The sequence below is a fragment of the Anabrus simplex genome, chromosome 2 (assembly GCF_040414725.1).
Source record: "Anabrus simplex isolate iqAnaSimp1 chromosome 2, ASM4041472v1, whole genome shotgun sequence".
NCBI classification, from domain to species: Eukaryota; Metazoa; Arthropoda; class Insecta; order Orthoptera; family Tettigoniidae; genus Anabrus; species Anabrus simplex.
The window spans coordinates 130,406,641-130,426,796 of NC_090266.1; the positions used below are offsets into that span (position 1 = coordinate 130,406,641).

A 20,156-nucleotide genomic window follows, 5' to 3' on the forward strand; every position below is an offset into this window, starting at 1 on the left:
ACGGTTTAACTTTCCACGTAAATTTAAAAATACGAATTTTGACATTTAAAGAGCCTAAAATTTCTAATGGAGAAGAATTAGCCGAAACATATTGAACAGGAGATGAGCAATAGTCAGGAAGTTTACAAATAGATTTCAATTTTGAATACCATTGAGCCGAAATAATTGAACAAACACTGCCTGAATCTAAAAGAGCTGTTACAGGTTCATTATTTAATTCAATCTTAAGAAATGGAACAGGTGCGGGGGTATCCGCCGCAATCCTAAGACATTCTCTAGGGCCTTCAAATGATAGATTAGAAGACTGACATTTCCCCGATCTTTCGACATGTTCGCTTAGGGCTGAGCCTCGAGAAGATGGATTAGTCGACTCAGCCGAAGCCACTAGTCACTTATTATTATTGGCATTGGTGGAAGTTGCACCAGAAGTTGAGCAGGAGGGGGTGCTATTCAAATTTGGGCAATTCTTGGCGATATGTGAGAAAGCCCCACATTTAAAACAGCCTTGGGATGAACTTGCTCCATTATTTGTCCTACTAGATTTGACCAATGGACATCTATTGCGAAGATGCTCAGGCGACCCGCAAGCATAACATTTACGGGGTGTGACGGGTCGGCGAGGTGGAGGCCGAAAACTACTAGAGGATGGAGGGGGTTCTTTCGTAACACGCAAGGTATCGGCGTATCTAACTCCTTCGGCCGATACAGCCATAGCTTCTAGCTCAGCGAAAGTTTGTGGACGCGACGCAAAACACAAGTATGATCGGTAAGGAGGTGAAATACCTTCTACAGTAGCCTGTACAATCTGATCTTCAGGAAAATGAAGAGCAAACACCCTGGTATAGAACTTAATATCTTGGATGAAATCTGCCAAGTTTTCATCCAACCGCTGTACACGATAATAGTACTTCTGAATCAGAGATGACCTCGCACGAGCAGGAATGAAATTTGCAAGAAGGTGTGCATGAAAATCTTCAATAGATGATTGTTCCGCTATTGCCCTAACAATTTTGTCCGAGAGAACACCAATGCCATAGGGATAAATTATCTGCAAAATTTGACATGGAGAAAGAGAAAAAACAAGAGCATGGTCCTGAAACTCAACTAAAAACCTTAAGAATGAAATTACGTCACTGGTAGTGTTAACAGAAAACTTCGAAATACTTCTAAGCAGCATGGCTAATGGATGAGGCAAACTACTGAACCCTGGTGACATAGTAGGTAGAGGTTTAAGGGGTGAAGAAGCTAATTCAGAACGTGCATGGTTCAACGAGGTACGACGCTCAGATTCGTTGTCTAATGGGGCAGAGATTTGTTGAGCTCCAACAGTTTTCCTATGGACTTCTCCCTTAGGAGACTCTTCCTCGCTACCTACATTCGCCGTAGAGGGTTGATCAGTTTTGGGAGGAACTTCCCCAGTTAACAATTGGGTCACCTTACTAGACAATTCGGAAAGCTTTTCAAGAATAACACTAGCTTCCTTCCTTTGAATGTCATTCAACTTCAGAGACAATAGATCGTTAACTCTATTAGAAAAATGAAATAACCTTGCTTGCACACGTTTAATTTGATTAGGAGAAGGGTCATTTTCTTCAAAAAAACTAACTACAGATGCTAGCTCAGTAGTATTATCATTGATCGTGGAGAGAGCGTCGTCAATTTCTTTCTCTCCCGAAGTCGGGATGGTAATAGGCAAATCAAGGGAATCTTTTAGTTTATTGGAGTCGACTGCAACCGTGCCTCCAGATTGAACTGTAAATGTCATTGCTGTCACAGGTAAATTTTAATGCTTCTTTAGTATTAGTCACCTCCTCTGTCTGGACATTATCCTTGTAACCAACAATCTTTACATACTGCTGACTGAATACTTTTGCCTTTTGAAGATCCTCGCATACACATCCCCTTGTTCATTAATGATTCGTGGAATGTCCTTGGAACCTGTTTCTGCCTTAAAGTACCTATACATACTCTTCCATTTCTCACTAAAATTTGTATGGTCGCCAATTATGCTTGCCATCATGTTATCCTTAGCTGACTACTTTGCTAGATTTAATTTCCTAGTAAGTTCCTTCAATTTCTCCTTAATTAAGGCCACAGCCGCTTCCTTCCTACTCCCTGCCATTTCCTCTCCCATCGTCGCCATAGGACCTATCTGTGTCAGTGCGACGTTAAGCAACTAGCAATTTCTCCTTACTTCCACAGCCATTTCTAATTCTTTCCAATCTGCATCTCCTTCTTAGTCTCTTTACTTCTCTGTTATAATATAGTGGATCTTTACCATTCCTTACCACATTTAAAGGTACAAACCTATTTTTACATTCCTCAACAATTGCTTTAAACCCATCCCAAAGTCTGTTTACATTTTTATTTACCATTTTCCACTGATCATAGTTATTAAAAACTCCTTCATGCCTGTTTTATCAGCCATATGGTACTGCCTAATATTCCTAATTTTAATATCTTCCCTTCTCTCACATTTATTTCTAATTGCCACAAAAACAGCTTCGTGATCACTAATACCATGTATTACTTCGGTTTCTCTATAGAGCTCATCTGGTTTTACCAGCACCACATCCAGAATATTCTTCCCTCTAGTTGGTTCCATCACTTTCTAAGTTGGGTGCCCTTCCCATATTAACTGATTTGCCATTTGTTGGTCATGCTTCCTGTCATTCGCATTACCTTCCCAATTGACATTTGGTAAATTGAGATCACCCACTACAATCACGTTCCTTTCCTTATCGTTTCCCACATAGTTGATAATCTTTTCAAATAATTCTGGATCAACATCTGCGCTACCCTTTCCTTAGAGCAGATTCCACAATTATTAGGTAAATATGTGTACCAATGACTACATGACATTTGCGAGACCCAACACCAAACTCCTAGGATGAACAATAAAAACGAATGATCGTTTCAGCAATAAGCCAGCAATGAAACACACCAGAATCCAGAAATGAACCCCATAACCATCAGATAGCACCAGCAACAGAGTACGGATTTTACAATTACATGTACAAATGACAAAGAATCAGTACACCCAGTAACCGACCAGAACTAGCAAATGAAAAATCAGGAAGAATGATAATTTTATATTCAAGTACAAGGCTAAAACTGACATCCATCAACCACAACAAGCAGATCCACTAGCCTTCCAAGAAAAGTAGCAGAAGGTACAATTCTAGAGCAGAAATTCAATTTGCAGATACTCAAGAAAATGTATGCAAGGGGGATGAAGCTAACTAGCAGTGACTACCATTAACCAGTCCAAGGAAACCACAGGTGTTAAGAAGGAAAACACCAATAAATGTATATCCCAGCTAATTACAACTTGACCACATGCACAAGGTACCAGAAAACCACAAGAAATAGGTATATACAACCAAGACAGGACACCACATGATAAACATTACCAGTAGAACTGAATCATCGCACAAGAGAATTGACAGCACTACCCGACATGGACACAACAAGTTAAATTTTTAAAAGGTTAATGTAACCTCAGATGAGCCATACAGCTATAGCCTATCACCATTCAATCAATGAAAAGCTTTCCAGAGTATATGAGAGTAAGAACACTGCCCATGGTTACTAGAATAACCTCATATCCCACAGATTCAAATGGGATTCAAATCAATATATCACAGTTACACTACATATTCATCCAAGTATTCAACAAAAGGCCATAACAACAACACAATATCACCAGAGGGAACATGTACAAGACTCCCATAAGTCAAATAGGAACAATTTCCCACAGCACAAGTCCCAGATAAGTATCCATTATACCATTTACATTTACCATCAAATGACATCTCACTATGTCAATAAATCTCACAATAGCAACAAATGACATGTAATAACCAGGGCAGATCAGGATAGCAGACCAGCTGAGAGAAAGATCAACATGGGACAAGATTGTAAATAAATTTTCACTATCTCACTCTGAAGAACCAGGCGGGAACAATCACTGGAAGAAAGGTATAATAATGACACATTTTACAACACATAATCTGGACCACAAGCGAAGCTGGAACAGGGGTAAAATTTTACACGTTAAGTAATAGTTACACAGTGAATTTGACACAACATATAAGATCTTCGAATGGAATAGATGAACCACAAGCATAGCAAATACTTCACTAGGACCAAGACATAATATTAATGTATTAATGACAAACTAACACAATTTCATTACTGTAAAATGTGGAAGAATATTTAGTTAAAGTTAATTTTGAATCCAGCTTAACTAAATGAATAATATGAATCCATTAATCAATAAAATACAGTAATGGTCCACGGCTCACCCACATATCGCAGGTCCAAAATACGAACAGCACAAGTAAAAAAACTGGATTCTATGACCCTCGTAGAGAATTAACCGGAACAGGATAAAATCCACAGGAGGAGGGCTCAAACTTAAACACATCAAGGGAAAGACAACAGCGAAATGGTAAGTACTCGGGCACACATGAAAATGAACAAAAAGGCACAAATTACTTGGGAACATTTAAGTTTTACAATATTTAAGACAATACTTAAGTGTAATACTAGTTGGTGTGATCTTTGGATACCTTCTCAGTATTTCGATAATAGCTCTGTGCATAGGTACAACAAAGCAACCACGCGACAGGCTACCAACTGCAACGCCCCCAAGTTATGACAAAGAATGACGTTAGGCTAGATAACGCCATAGGGTAACGTGCACAATAAGGATGGAAAAGCAAGCATTAAAACAGTACAGAACTTCAGGTGAACAACTTACCATACATAAGTGGAAGAAACACATATCGCAGCAAGGCCCATCCCATTTTAAAATAAAGGTCTAAGATCCCCGGGAAATGCTGAGGCAGGAACCAAAAATAACACCAATTTTTAAAGAAAAACTATATAGTAACCATAAATAAGTTTACATTAAATAAAGTTTGAAAACTTTAAAAGGTTTTTAAAATAAAGAAAACTTTAAATTTGAGCAACCAGAACAGTAATTGAATAAATAAAATTAATAAATAGATGAATGAACTTTAAATAAATATATTGTTTTAAAATAATTCTATTTCATTAACAAATAAAAATGGTGCACTATACCTAACTTTATCTTAACAAGTAATTAAAATACATTATGTTAAATAAAAAAATAAAAATTTTATGAGTGATGAAAAGTAGGTTGAATAACTTTGAGTGGCTTTGGACAGTCCCCAGTGAAAGGATCATTCACCCGCAATACCCACGGAAACGTAGTTCCACAACTCATCACTTGAAATTAAAACATAAACATATCCTGACAAAAATATATAACACAAGGCGCGCACAAAATCAGAGAATTTTGACACACACAAATTAAAATGTAAATCACGAACACAATCCAATGGCTAAGAAAATCAACAAATTTAAGCCCATAGTCAATAAATTAGAGAACGAGGCAGTTTTAGTAACCCAAGGCATCAACACAATAGGAGAGTCAAACACGATCTCGCATCTAGGCGAAAACAATTCCTTATCACATTAAATGATGCCATGCAGGAACAAGAAGAAAATCCCAAGATAAGATAACAATAGGCCTTTGCTGGCAAGATGTAGTGTTTACAGTGCACTATTTCTTCTGGTATTCGCTAGGATAAAATTGTTACTTTCATTGACCTGTCTCAGTCTTATACTCGGCTTTGACAACATTAAACTGGCTGAGGTATGATCGATGCTAGTAATGCCATTCCTTATGCCGCCAGTCCCTGCTATGAATGGTGTGAAAATGTCGCTCATAGGGTCGGTTGGTGCACGCATTTCAGTGGGCTTGGCAGACTGATGTGCAATAGCAACTTTTGGCTCAGTTAGGAAAGCAACGGGAAACTACCTCACTCCTCATTTCCCTAGTACGCCTCTTCACTGACACCTAGGCCATCTATGACGGCTAATGGTGAACCTGTTGAGGATCTACCCAGCCTTCGGTCTGAATACCCAACGTACAAGATAACAATGAGCCATTTACATAACTGGCAAGTCTGGATAAGATAACACAACAATGTGAAGAAGAGATAAGAACCTCAAACATTAGATGCCTTACACTAGGGCTGCTCAAAGACCTGCAATGAAAACTATTATAGTTACAAGAACTACCACTTTGGAATCTTAAATACAACATAGGGATAAACCAAGTTAACATGAAGTATAAATTAATTATATGTGGTGAAAATCAAAACATATAAACCTGACCCTTAATATACAAATACCAAAAGTGAATATAATATTTTATGAAAATCTATATACTGATGATGATGATGATGATGATGATGATGATGATGATGATGATGATGATAATAATAATAATATTTCAAAACTGTGATAAATAGTGATTTTGTAACGCGTAGGTCAATGCACGGGCATAATGGAGTCAAAACATACGTAACAGTGTATCAATAAATCAGATCAGAATGACAAAATGAAAATAAGCGCGCGGCTACAGGCAATAAAAACACAGCAACGACCCGCAATAAATTTTAAATAGCTAAAACACACGCCTCAAGAAAATACCATGAAACACACTCCAAACAAGCAGAAAAACAAATATATCAGAGGTGCAAAATAAATTTAAGAAAGGCAAAGGAAAATTTCAAAGTTACCGGTCAAACAAAAGCATCTCATTTACATGGCCCCCACTTGGAGCTTAAATGGCGAACCAAAGTGAATATCAAAACAGAATTCTCACCACCAGACATATACCAAAATAAATTAAACAACACAAAGATAAATTACATGAACAGAAGAAATTCATAAGTTGAGTACTTGCATCGTAACGAGATATCCAAGGTAACTTACCGTTATTGACCTATGTACTAGTGACACTCATAGAGAACTATTATAACAAATATTTACATATGGTTTAACATATTAATATTTTTTAAAAATATATGTATAATAAATCCCCTGATGGAGTTTACTACTTCATTTTAATCGATGCTGGTCGGTTGTTCCATCATATTAGATGTGAAGTCAGACATGGCTACCAGAGGCGTCCGCGGGTAAACGGCGGGAGTAGCCTGGACTCTCTTAAGGTACCCGATCGCGTGTAAACGGCGGGAGTAGATGGGACTCTCTTAAGGTATGCGGCAGCTGTAATCGCTCAATGTGTAGCCCTGCCTAACAGCAGACAGTCACTTTCCGTTGTGGGCTGTGCGAAGCGGTATAGTCTAGCGATGCCAGTACTCCCTGGTGATAAGAGTTCGTACACAATACTAGTTCCACCATTCACGGATAGATGGCGTCAGAGCACGCTTTACAGTCCGATACACACACATATTGTCAGCACAGAAATGCCAAGTGCTTCATGAATTTATCATATAAGATGAACCATGCCATACAGACATACGATTAAATTACATGTTTCACTTTACAAAGCTGAAAAAGTGAGTTTATCCTCCTAATTCAATACATCATATATTCCATCATTAGCTGGAGTAATCAAATTCAAACATGTTTCGGCTCATTTCAGTGAAAAAAGTGGAGGGATTTGAAATAATTAACATAAAACAAGAGCTAAGATATGCCAAAAAACATAATGAAGGAACAAATAAAAAAACGAAAGAGAGCCTAGACAGAAACAGAATTAGCACAATCTATAAAGTAACTTGTCCTGACTGACTGACTGACTGACTGACTGATTCATCATTGCTGAGCCAAAACTACTGGACATGAAGAAATGAAATTTTGGGGATATATATTCATATTAACATGTAGGTGCTCGCTAAGAGAGGATTTTTGGATATTCCATAGTTAAGGGGGTGAAATTTTAAAATGAGTGTATCTATATCTCAAAACTTTTAAAGTGTACAGACGTAAAAACAATGGTATTTAGATCCCATTTAAAAAGAAAGAAACATATATTTTTTGTTTTTGGAAAATCCCAATAGGAGGGGGTGAAAAGGGGTGAAAATGGGGTTGAATGCCTTAAATGGGGATACTTATATCTCAGAAACAGAATATATTATATACCTGAAAGTTGGTATTTGGGATCTCCTTTAAAAATAAAGAAATACATATATTTTTGGTTTTGGAAATCCACTTAAAGGGGGGGAGGGAAATTGAAAAATTAGTTGAATTATTGGTATGAGGTTACTATTATCTCAAAAATGAAAGATTTTTCAGATGTGAAAATTGGTATTTGGAATCTGGTTTAAAATTAAAGAAACACATATTCTCGGAAATACCAATGAAGGGGGTGGGGAGGTGAAAGAATTGAAAAATTAATTGAATTAATTGTATGAGGATACTCGCCTCTAATAAAAGCTAAAGATGTTACAGATGTGAAAATTGGTATTTGTATCTCCTTTATAAACAAAGAAAAAAGCACTTTGGGGGGAGATCATCTTGGGTGGCGGGGGTGAAAAGGAGTTGAATTCCTTTTATGAGGAGAGACATCTCAAAGACTGAAGATGTTAGAGTCGTGATAATTGTTATTTAGAAGATTCCTTTACTATTAAAGAAACTAGTATTTTAGCGGGAAATTCACTTAAGGGGGAGTGTGAAAGAAACATAAGGAAACGCCTTCTTTTTTGGGGTGGGGGGGTAAATGTATTTACGGCGGTGGGGTGAAAAATGGATTTGAGACCAATTGATTTTACTGTTCGTATTGTACTTATTCTGATCATTAATCTTTCCTGGGTTTGTTTTCAAGAAATATATTTTCCTTTGGAGAACATAAAGTTAGATTACAGTAGATTCTCCTAGCATATAAATAAAAATTTAAACACATTTGAAATAAACGATAGGAATGAAATTGACCGTGCAGTTGTTCACCTCTGTAATAAGGTCAATAATGCACGGAAGTATATCATTCGTGCACTTGCTTACACGTGACGATGGTGCTGGTCACATTGTCACATTGTCAGCAATGACAATGGCTGCAGATGTAATTTACCTCCAAGTAGAGGTCTTGCATTTTGCTGTGGGTTCCAGCCCATCAATAATAATAAAAATAAAAATAATGTTCTGGACCGTCGTCAAAATGTGCGGACCGCGCTGGAACGGATCCTGGCCGGCTAATGCAGTCCGGCCGCGTGTTCATTACCGTCAAGGCACCCAAGGCGACACCATGCCGGATTTTCTCAAGGATTTGATCCATATTAAAAATGCTTATAGGAAAAGATAGCAAAGATTTAGGGACCCAACTGACCAGGTTGAATACCTCGACCTAGCCCGGGAAGTACGAAATCGATTTCTGGAAAGAAAGATTGAAAAATGGAAGGAACTTTGCTGTAATCTCTCATAAAACGAGTCAGATTACAAATTTTAGCGTATTCTCTGAGAAAACTAGTTAGATCGCGAATTTCGGCGGATTGTATATAAAACGTTAAGCATTCAACTATAAACTTCATTATAATACCATGGCGAAGCATGGGTATCTTGCTAGTATACAATATTTACATCATCGTGTGGAGCAAAAAACAACTCACTGCAACAAAATTCAGTGAAACAGGGGTTAATACAAAACATAATTGAAACTAAAAACTGTGTTAACCTAAGAAGAAAAGAAATGAGAACAAATGATACAGATGGAGATGAACAATGAACAATTAGTGCACATAGTAGCAACCTCACTATATGCAATTATTGTTCATTTCCATTGTTTTTTCATTTGTTTCTTCATTATGTTTTTTGGCATTTTTTAGCTTGTATTATGTAAATGATTTCAACCCCCTCCCCCCGCCCGCCACTTTTTTCACTGAAGATGGCTCAAATGAGCCGAAACATGTTCGAATTTGATTACTCCATCTAATGATGGAATATATGATGTAATGAATTAGGAGGATAAACTCATTTTTTCACCTTTGTAAAGTGAAAACCGTTCATAAAGAATGATTCTAATATCTTGTAATAAATAATTATATGTCTCGTATAATATTCAGATCCCAAATTAAAAATATTGGTACTGCCCTAACGTCACAGCGTATTTGAATATTATTATATCATTGTTATTTTTAGACATGTCTTACAATAAAGTAAGTTCAAATTAATTACATGAAAAGTATGTCTGATTTTTAAAAAAATTTTTTTAGTCCCAGTGCGAAACTATGACCCTTTACTCATCTGGGTAGCCAATAAGAGCACATTTATAATTCAGATCCAAATACTAGCCAATGAGAGCAAGATGAGATGCTGGTAAGTCTGTCTACTGGGCAGAGAAATCTCGCTATGGGAAAGTCATAGTTCCACAGCCAGCACCTACAGGTAGCGTTTGTGTTGCTCTGTCTGAAAGCTTTGAAAATCGAAGGGAACATACACAGAATGGACAGCGTCTACTTTCGCCTAGGTGCATCATGTAACTAACACGACCCTGAGCATTGCTGAAGTGAGACGAAAATAACTAAAGCGGGGAATAAAGTAATGTCATGTATGTGGAAATGATTAATGTCCTAAAATATAATTAAATTAACTAGACAATTTTTTGTTCACAAAATGTTAAGGGTACACGCTGTCTACCCTTGTTTCTCAATGCGCTCGCCTTACATTGACCTTCGGACCAGTGGCTCTGTTCATTAGAAAGGAATTTCGCTTTTTCCATATCCATACCTAGGCTATCGCAAGACAAATATGCACCACGCTAGTCAGTTTCACACGATTATGTTCCTAATCCAGATATAGGGTACCGTATCATGCAAAAAACTTCACTGTACCACTCAACACAAAATAAATTTCTAACTTCTGGATGGAATACAAGCACAAATATGCTGTCTTTTTCTGTAATCATGAACCTGTGGCAACGGCTCTTACCCGACTTGAAAATCACGTTTGTTTCACAAGAGATGACAAATAACATTTTTGGGGCTAGGAAAAATGTGATCGTACTAAGCGGTAATAGCGAAAATTCGTGACCCAATAAGCAAGGTATTTTTATGTAGATTTAATACGATGAGAATCAGGACTTCGAATTTATGATGTGCAAAGCAGGAAAACGTGTTAATGAGAAATGCCCTAACGAGGTTTCACCCTATATAGATACATGCAGTTGGGTTTTTAAAGAAATCGACATATTAAACCCTTCCAGATGTATACGAATAAAGTTGGAACATCATCACATTAGGGCGATCAGTGGTGATCACCTTGCACAACTACGATTGCCAGAAAAAGTGGTAAAATTCTCAACTATCCAAAAACCGTTAAAATATCAAGAAGTGTTGACATTTCAAAAAATACTAACCATATATTCATGTCCAATACTTTAGTTTTATACAATAAAACAAAGAAATAAACATAAACAAATTTTTATTACGTAGTTTAATATGCTATTTGTCATTTATGATGTTATATAATTCTTGATGAAGAAGAGGCAGTGGAATTTTGCTTTTGTAGTTGATGAGAATATCATCTATTAAATGACATTGTCTAAATTACTTGTGTTCCACTTGCTGCCTGAAGAGAGCTTGTTTCTCAACACGCTCGCCTTACATTGACCATCAGACAGATGGCTCACTCATGACTAACATTCAGGACTTCCGCCCATTGCAAATGGTTCCACGGGTACTGCCGTGCGTATCAGCTGCATTTGACACACTCTATGTTATAACCGTAGGAAAACAGTTTGAAGGGGCCAGTTTTGAGGTTTTTTTGTCAAAAGGTTAATATTTAGGTGAAATCCAAACATAAAAGTAAAATTTCTGTTAACTTTGTTTGGTTGGATATGGAATTATTTTATATGTGACTCTTCAACTTTTCTGTACACATAGAGGAACAACCGTGGATGTATATGCAAACAACACAGGTGTCTCTTTAGTGTCACACATGTTAACGCCCACTGCCAATGATTTCATTGTTAAAGTAATCCATAGATTATCTGCTTCTTTCTCCTTACTTTGAAATTTTCAAGATTGCTCACCAGTTAATTTGTAAGTCCTCTGTCATAGCCTCCTTTCTATTGTCAGTCTCCTCCTCTTCCTTATTCCAACTGATTGACAGTTATATAGTGTTAAAATAATTTTTTACGTTTGGTCTGGTCATCCCTTGTCTTGACATGTTGCTTTTTCCTCTCTATTTACTTCCTTGAAGATAGACAGTGTTGCCTTTGTTCAACTGTTGTTGTTCTGAACAGGATACACAATAAAAAAGAACATAACTTTTTTCAGGTTTGCCAGAAAGCAGTGCATGTGGTGACAGTGAAGATTTGACTCGCAGCAATCCATTTTTGGAGACTCAACAAAGAGAGACTCCCCTTGAATTGGGTGTTCAAGTCTTGCAGGTACATAATATTTCTGTAACCAATCACAGCTAAACTGTTCTACACTGAGTGGCCAAAAGTCATGGGAAGACACTGAATGCGATGTAAATAACGAGTTGCTCCTCCGCGAGACCTCAAAATGGCAGCAATACGGTGAGGCATCAACTCTACAAATTGTTGGAATCAGACTGGAGGGATCTGGACCCACGCATCTTGCACTGCTACCCACAATTTGTGTTGTGTAGTTGGTGCGGGGTTCACCAGAATCGACGGCATCCAATAAATGCTCGATTGGATTACGATTGTGTGATCTGCAGGGCAAATGTATGGTCGTAACTTCACTGGAGTGCTCCTCCAACCACCTGCGTGCCACCACAGAGTGGTCACATGGCGCATTGTCCTGCTGAAACATGGCGTCTTCATCAGGATCAGAAAGGGATGCAGATGGTCTGAAAGAATGTCCACATAATGTGCACCTGTCAGTGCTCCCTGCAATGTTTTGTTATAATTACTAGCAAATGTACCCGTGCTTCGCTACAGTATTCTACATTGTATCCGAATATCAAAGTAAATTACTTTACATGAAGAGAATAAGAATTTTTAAATTGCATGTCTCTTGGCGTTAATCCAAGAAAAAGCATAGGGAGGTCCGCAGACATTGTTTCCAATGTAAAGTGTGAGTTGCGGAGTTGTGATGATAACGACAGGTCCACTTGTCTACCGCAATTCACTATGCGTAACATCAGTCACATTTTGATGGGTAAATTTGTTTATAATCGGGGCCACCCTTGCAAGGGGGCACCTATACCTAATGATAAAGAGAATCAGGTAAAAGAATTTTGAAAAAAATGCATGCACCCTAGCCTTCTGCTAGTCAAATCGAAAAGGGAATTATTCATTACAATGGTACACAGGCGTTCGAGGAGGACGCCGTTCCTACTGCCAGTTAAAGTCGGTATGGGGAGTAGTGATTACAACAGCAGACCCTCTCCTGCTCACAGTCACTATTGATTTGTAAAGTATTAATTACAATGTCAGACACACCCCTTCTAGATCGCTACAAATCGACTTAAATGAATAAATGTAGATCGACGTATGGAAGTATATGCATGTTCACCTTCATTTACAGAATAACTGCTGCTAAACGGTGCATCATATCGAAAAACGGATTGTACGAAAAGACGCCTCTGGCCTCATTTAGCGATCTAATTGGCTGGCCCTATGATATTTTCTCGTATCTCATGTATTTAAAGGTAAAATTGTTTTAGAAACGCTGAATAGGGTGAAATTTGTGTAAGGTTTTCACGCAGTGAATTACTTTTCAGATACTTATGCGACAGCTTCAAACATAGAATTTGGCTCACATATGGCTACTGGGTGGGCCAATATTCGTGTAGAATTTGATGATCCCATCTTTCCTATAAGTGAATCAAACCATCAATTATACGTGTACAAAGTGCAAAATTTACGTTAATCTAGAAACAGAGCCAAATGTAACGTATAAGGGATAGAGATACGACAAAATGTCATAGGACCAAAGTTGTATATCACTCCAAATTGAACGGAGGTTGTCCCATCCGTTTTGTGATACGACTTACCGTTTAACCACCAAATACCTCGAAAGGAAGGTCTGCACTGTCATTAAAATTGCCTCCATATTTCGATATTTTTCGGGGGTAAAAAATAAAATTTTTAAACATCTCGTAAATTTTCCATTGGTTACAGGCAAAAAGCTATAATTTTCCCTAATTTCTATTTTCTAACTCGTCTGGGAGATTATGCTGCCATCTTGATATGGGGAGGGGGTTAAAAATGAGGTCTTTCTGGAAACTTTTAAGCCCATGAAACCTATAGTTTATCGTTTTGGATAAATATCACCGACTGTGTTCTCATGCAGATTTGAAACTCCCAGCGTGTCCCCCTCAGTGAATTTTGAGAATTTTAGATTTTTCTAGGGATCCTGAAGTCAGCAGCTTGTCTGGTACCAAGTTTTAAGATTTTAAGATGCCTAGAATGGTCTCATTAACTCACGTCTGTTTTGATTTTTATGCCTTAATATATATATAGCACAGTATATATAGATCACGCCAAACTACAACTTATTAATATGGATTATATTTCACCTGCTTCCCTACTCGTTCTAGGGGCATCTTACTTTTAAAAAATCCGGAGTATCACTATTCATCTCAGCGGCCCCGAAAAGAATGGATTCGACACTACTTTCGATGACTTTTATATCTCAGCCCTCTTGCGCCCCCCCAGCCCCTAAGGGTTCCAGGGGTGTCCTACCCCCACGTGGTTTGTCTCCTGATACTAAAAATTGGAACTGTACAATTCACCTCGGCAACCCCAAAAGCTATGTATTCGACACTTTTTTCGATTAATTTTATATATCACTCCTCCACCACCCCCCGCCCCGCCATCACGAAAAGGGCGGAACTTGGGCATTAATAAATTCTGGAGTGTTGCTATTCATTTCAGCGAGCCAGAAAAGTATGGATTCGACACTATTTTCAATGATATTTTATCTCACCCCCTCGCCCCACACCGCCCCTAAGCGTTCTTGGGGTGTCCTACCCCCACGTGGTTTTTCTCCTGATACTAAAAATCAGAAGTGTACAATTCACCTCGTCGACCCCGAAAACTATGTATTCGACACTATTTGCGATTAATTTTATATATCACTCCCCCCCTCCGCAACCCAAAGTACTGTAGGTTAACTTGGACTTATAAAATATCCAAAATCTCACTATTCATCTCAACGTCCGTGACAAATGTGGATTCGACACCATTTTCGATTATTTTGATATATAACTCTCCCATCGCCCCCCACCACGAAGGGGCTGAACTTGGACTTTAAAAAATTCCGGAGTGTCGCTATTCATCTCAGCGACCCCGAAAAGTATGGATTCAACACTACTTTCGATGATTTTTATATCTCAGCCCCCTCGCCCCCCTGAACCCAAGGTTTCCTGGGGTGTATTACCCCCACGTGGTTTGTCTCCTGATACTAAAAATCCGCAGTGTACAATTCACCTCGGCGACCCCGAAAACTATGTATTCGACACTATTTTCGTTTAATTTTATATATCACTCCCCGTCGCCCTCCACCCTGAAGGGGGCTGAACTTGGACTTTAAAAAATCCGGAGTGTCACTATTCATCTCGGCGACCCCGAAAAGTATGGATTCGACACTATTTTCGTTAATTTTTATATATGACCCCCCCTTGCCCCCCCCTCGCCCCTAAGGGTTCCTAGGCTGTCTTACCCCCACGTGGTTAGTCTCCTGATACTAAAAATCGGGAGTGTACAATTCACCTTGGCGACACCGAAAACTATGCATTCCACACTATTTTCATTTAATTTTATATATTACTCCCCCCCTCGCTCCAACCCCAAAGGGGGCTGAAGTTGGACTTTTAAAAAATGCGGAATGTCACTATTCATCTCAGCGACTCGGAAAAGTATGGATTCGACACTTTTTCCTTAATTTGTATATCTGACCCCCTCGCCCCCCCCCTGCCCCTCCCCCCCGCCCCTAAGGGTTCCTGGGCTGTCTTACCCCCACGTGGTTAGTCTCCTGATACTAAAAATCCGGAGTGTACAATTCACCTTGGCGACCCCGAAAACTATTTACTGTATTCGACACTATTTTCCTTTAATTTTATATATCACTCCCCCCTCACCCCCCACCCGAAAGGGAGCTGAACTTTGACTTTTAAAAATTCGGGAGTGTCATTATTCATCTCAGCGACCCCGAAAACTGCGGATTCGACACATTTTTTTATTATTTTTATACATTGACTCCCCTGACCCCGCACCCCTAAGGGAGCTACAGATGGCTTACCACCACAGTGCTCGCCTCCAGATAGTAAGTCATAAGCGTACAAAGTTTGGTTGAAATTGCTCCATTGGTTTAGGAGGAGATGTGTCATTTACACACATACATCCATTTTTATATATATAGATTGGGTCCACCTTATTCAATACATAAAAAAAAAAAATTGTTGCGTAGATGTATTTACAACATATATTTTTCAATCGGTACTAGTTTCGATGCCCTACTGCGTCATCATCAGCTGAATAGAAGTTTGTAGAAAAATTGATAAATCATATAAGTTTATCAACACCAAATTCATCACAATTTAAAACCATATTAATAACAATGAAACTGTGTTAAAAATATACTGTCACTAAGTTAATATTTTCAACAAGTCGAAGACTTGCGAGTCTTATACCACAATGTGATAAAAACAGATAAAAATTTATGCATATGCCAAAAAAAAAAAAAAAAGTGCTCCCTGCAGCCAGACTATGGGGCCTAATTGCGACCATGAGAACGCCGCCCAGTCCAGAACTGAGCCACCTCCCGCCTGGAGACAATCTTGTTGACACACAGGATCCATAGCTTCATAGGGCATACGCCACACGCTTGTGTACCAATCAGCTCGATACAACTGGAAACAAGGATTCATCAGACCATACCACACACCGCCACTGTTCCATGGTAATTTGCTGATGTTCTATGGGCCATGTACGTCGTTGAGCTCTTTGATATAAATGTTGATTCCCATAGGGAATCTGAAATATTTGTTCCGAATGAGTTAATTTATAATACAAATATTTCAGATTCCCTATGGGAATCAACATCTATATCATCTGATGGCCAAGCAGGCATCAATTTTTGGTAATGAGACAAAGTCTCTCGTAGTACATTGGCACTGCTGGTGGCTCCAGTTAGCCTACGCAGTGGCCTCCACGGTATGCACTAGCCATGCATCTTGGTAGGTGTGCTAGGTACCAACTGATGAGCCCAGCCTAGCACACGGGGGGTGAAACGCTGGCAACCAGGAATGAGTTAGCTGGAAAATTTATAATGTCCAATAACGGACCATTTATGTTGGTTGAGCTCTTTGTCGAGGTGTCAGCAAAGCAACACGAGTTGATCATCGGCTGGTGAAGCCTATGCGGTGCACTTGCCTCCTTACAGTCCTGGTAGAAATTGGTTCCTGACTCCCAACATATAACTGGGTGGTGATCTGACTCATGGTAAGTCGCCGAGCGTTCAGTATGGTTCTGTGGAATCGACGTGGTGTCCATTCATTAAACACCTGTGGTCTTCCCGTCTGGCGGTTTACGCAGGTGGTAACATTCTCTCTATGATATAGAAGATCCACCCTCGTTACTATCGACCTCAGAAGCCCGAATTTGCATGTCACCTCTGCAGTTAAAAGATAAGAATTTCATATTAGGTCCATATTGAACTGAGAATTACAATAAAATTAGGTATATTTTATGTTCCTTTTCAATACAATAATGCTTTCTTGAGCAAATTACATCACAACATGGTTACATGTGGTACCAGTTTCGACACCATGTCTGTGTCATCATCAGCCGATCGATCAAAAGATGCAAGACATAAGAATCACAAGTCAGTATATACACAAATAACAAGAAGAATAGAAAGTGTTTTATTTAAAAATAAGTTTGTGCATGATAAGAGTTCACATTAAAGTTAAAACGTTAAGCTGACACAGTTAGGCTTCGTTTACTTTCATTAGGTTACTCCGGCTCCACATTGAACCGAGAAACTTGGTCTAGAACATTAACCAAACCAAACCAAACCCCATGGCACTACAGCCCTTGAAGGGCCTTGGCCTACCAAGCGACCGCTGCTCAGCCCGAAGGTCTGCAGATTATGAGGTGTCGTGTGCTCAGCAGTGATGGGCAGAATTGAATATAATGCATTGGAGAATTTTCAAGAATCATTATTTACATTCGAAACCATATTCTGGAGGTCAACATAACCTTTAAAAGTCGTTGTATGCCTAATTTATGCGGAACACGATTTCCATCAACTGACTACGAGCTGTATACCGGTACCGTACCGATGCCCAAATTAAAATGGAAGATTAAAGAAAGGGATTTTGCCATTATGTTGGGTGCATTTGTATCTAATGTGCTTAATTTTATTAGATTAGAGAAATAAAAACTACTTGTGGTCGATTGTTGTTTGGCTTGGCGTTACCGGTATTAGATTTTTCGAAGTTTGGCCGATCCAAGTTGCTGAACTAAAATAAGTTTTCACGGGAAACTTGAAGTTTCCCCGGTAAAACTGAATGTAAAGTTTTGAGATTTTTAAGTCGCGTACCGGTAATTAATGTTTGAAGCCAGCCCCGCAATCTAACTTGTCTGCCTCTCGCCCGGAGGGCATGGGTTCGATTCCCGGCCAGGTCAGGCACTTTTACCTGCATATGAGGGCTGATTCCAGGTTCACTCATTCTGTGATTACCTTTAATTGAGGAACTATCGAATGGTGAGATGGGGACCTCGGTCTAGAGAGCCAGGAATAACGACCGAGAGGATTCGTCACACTGGCCATGTATAACCTTGTAATCTGCAGGTTTTCGGGATGAGCAGTGGTCGCTTAGTAGGCGGAAGGTTCATTGGGACTGTAGTTTGGTTTGGTTTAAGAGTGTTTATAAATAAGATTATTATAATACATATTTCATTTTTGTGAAATTTAGCCAAATTGTTGATGCCGTGGTTCATTCGTTCCCGGATTTTCCGTTTTCCCATGTTGTACGATTTTTTTCGCGGTCCCTCCAAAAATGGAGAATCGAGGTTCCACTGTACTCAAAATACAATGGGCCGATTGCAGAAACGGCATTTAGACGATGTCTATGGTTAAACAATGCCTAAGTATGGCTGCCGCATTGCAGAGACGTTATTTATCACTTAGACGCCGTCTAAAACCGATGTTCAACCAGTCATGTTTAAACACTGCCGAGAGCACTGTTTAACCTCAAATGACAGGAGTGAATCACAATCAGAGGTTATGTACCGTGAAATATGTAATTTTTATTATCATGTTGAGATGATTCCGGGAAGAATGGTTAGTCCGACAACCTCTCTGTGGGTCGCCCGCTGCTAAGTCGCAGCAATTCGTTTGACATGCATGGGGAGATAATCATAAAATAAGGTTTCGCTTTACGAGAGACTTGTTTCTTGAGACTGACGAAGTGACAGTCCGGTAACTGTCAACTTGAATACAATTCTTGGCAATCGATATATTTTATTATATACATGGGGTAATTTCTATGGAATTATAGGTCAATTCGACTACATACATACCACAATTACGTGTCCCGATCGTCAGAGGGCTGTCACATACATCAACCGGGAGAGATTCACTTATATTTACTGCCAAGTAAACACACATATTTGTGAAAACTAAAAAGTAGGTTGTATGGGATTTATATATATATATTTTCGGCAACTATCAGACAGGAAAAGGCAAGTGGTGGTGGTGATTATCGTTTAAAGACGACTGGAGAAGAAGAGCCATGGCCATAATAACAGCCCTAGTATTTGCCTGGTGTAAAAATAGGGAAACTACGGAAAACAATCTTCACGGCTGCCGATGATGCGTTTCGAATCTACGATCTTCAGAATGCAAGCTACATCTATATGGCCTGTGAAACACACTCGGTTACACATTACTATTGCTTCATCTTCGCTTCGTAGAAGCTACTGTATTTATGAGTAAATTACACTCACTATAACAATGCTATAATGAAAGCTACACTTCCCCGTACGGTGGCGTGTCGCTTGTGTCGATAATATTATGAGATTTAATTTGCACCGAAAGCGATACTCTTATCTGTGGGCAGGTCATGCTCAGCCATATTTGAGTAATGTGTAGGTAGACAAACAGCTGACTGACGTTCGGCGCGCTCACCGACAAATTTCATTGGTTGCGACAAGCAAAGAGTTGCATGAAAGATACTTCTGTCTCCATTTTCAAACCAAAATTGAAACTTTAAGGGATGTCTAATTAAACATCGACTGAACACTGTTTATGCAATGGAATCGTGAATGATTTAGTCGTTGTTTAGGTAGACGATGTCTAAGGCTTAAAACTAGTCATCGTTTCTGCAATCGGCCCAAT

The 20,156-nt window shown here is 38.9% G+C and overlaps 1 protein-coding gene across 4 annotated transcripts in view; it reads left to right on the plus strand.

Annotated features, from left to right (window-relative positions):
* Positions 1-20,156, plus strand: part of LOC136863930 (RAB6A-GEF complex partner protein 2) — a 457,043-nt gene that overhangs the window by 146,994 nt on the left and 289,893 nt on the right. For all 4 annotated transcript variants that reach the window (XM_067140369.2, XM_067140370.2, XM_067140367.2 and 1 more), the window contains one exon: positions 12,114-12,226. In XM_067140369.2, the coding sequence (XP_066996470.1) occupies positions 12,114-12,226 (113 nt within the window). The remainder of the gene's footprint in view (positions 1-12,113; positions 12,227-20,156) is intronic.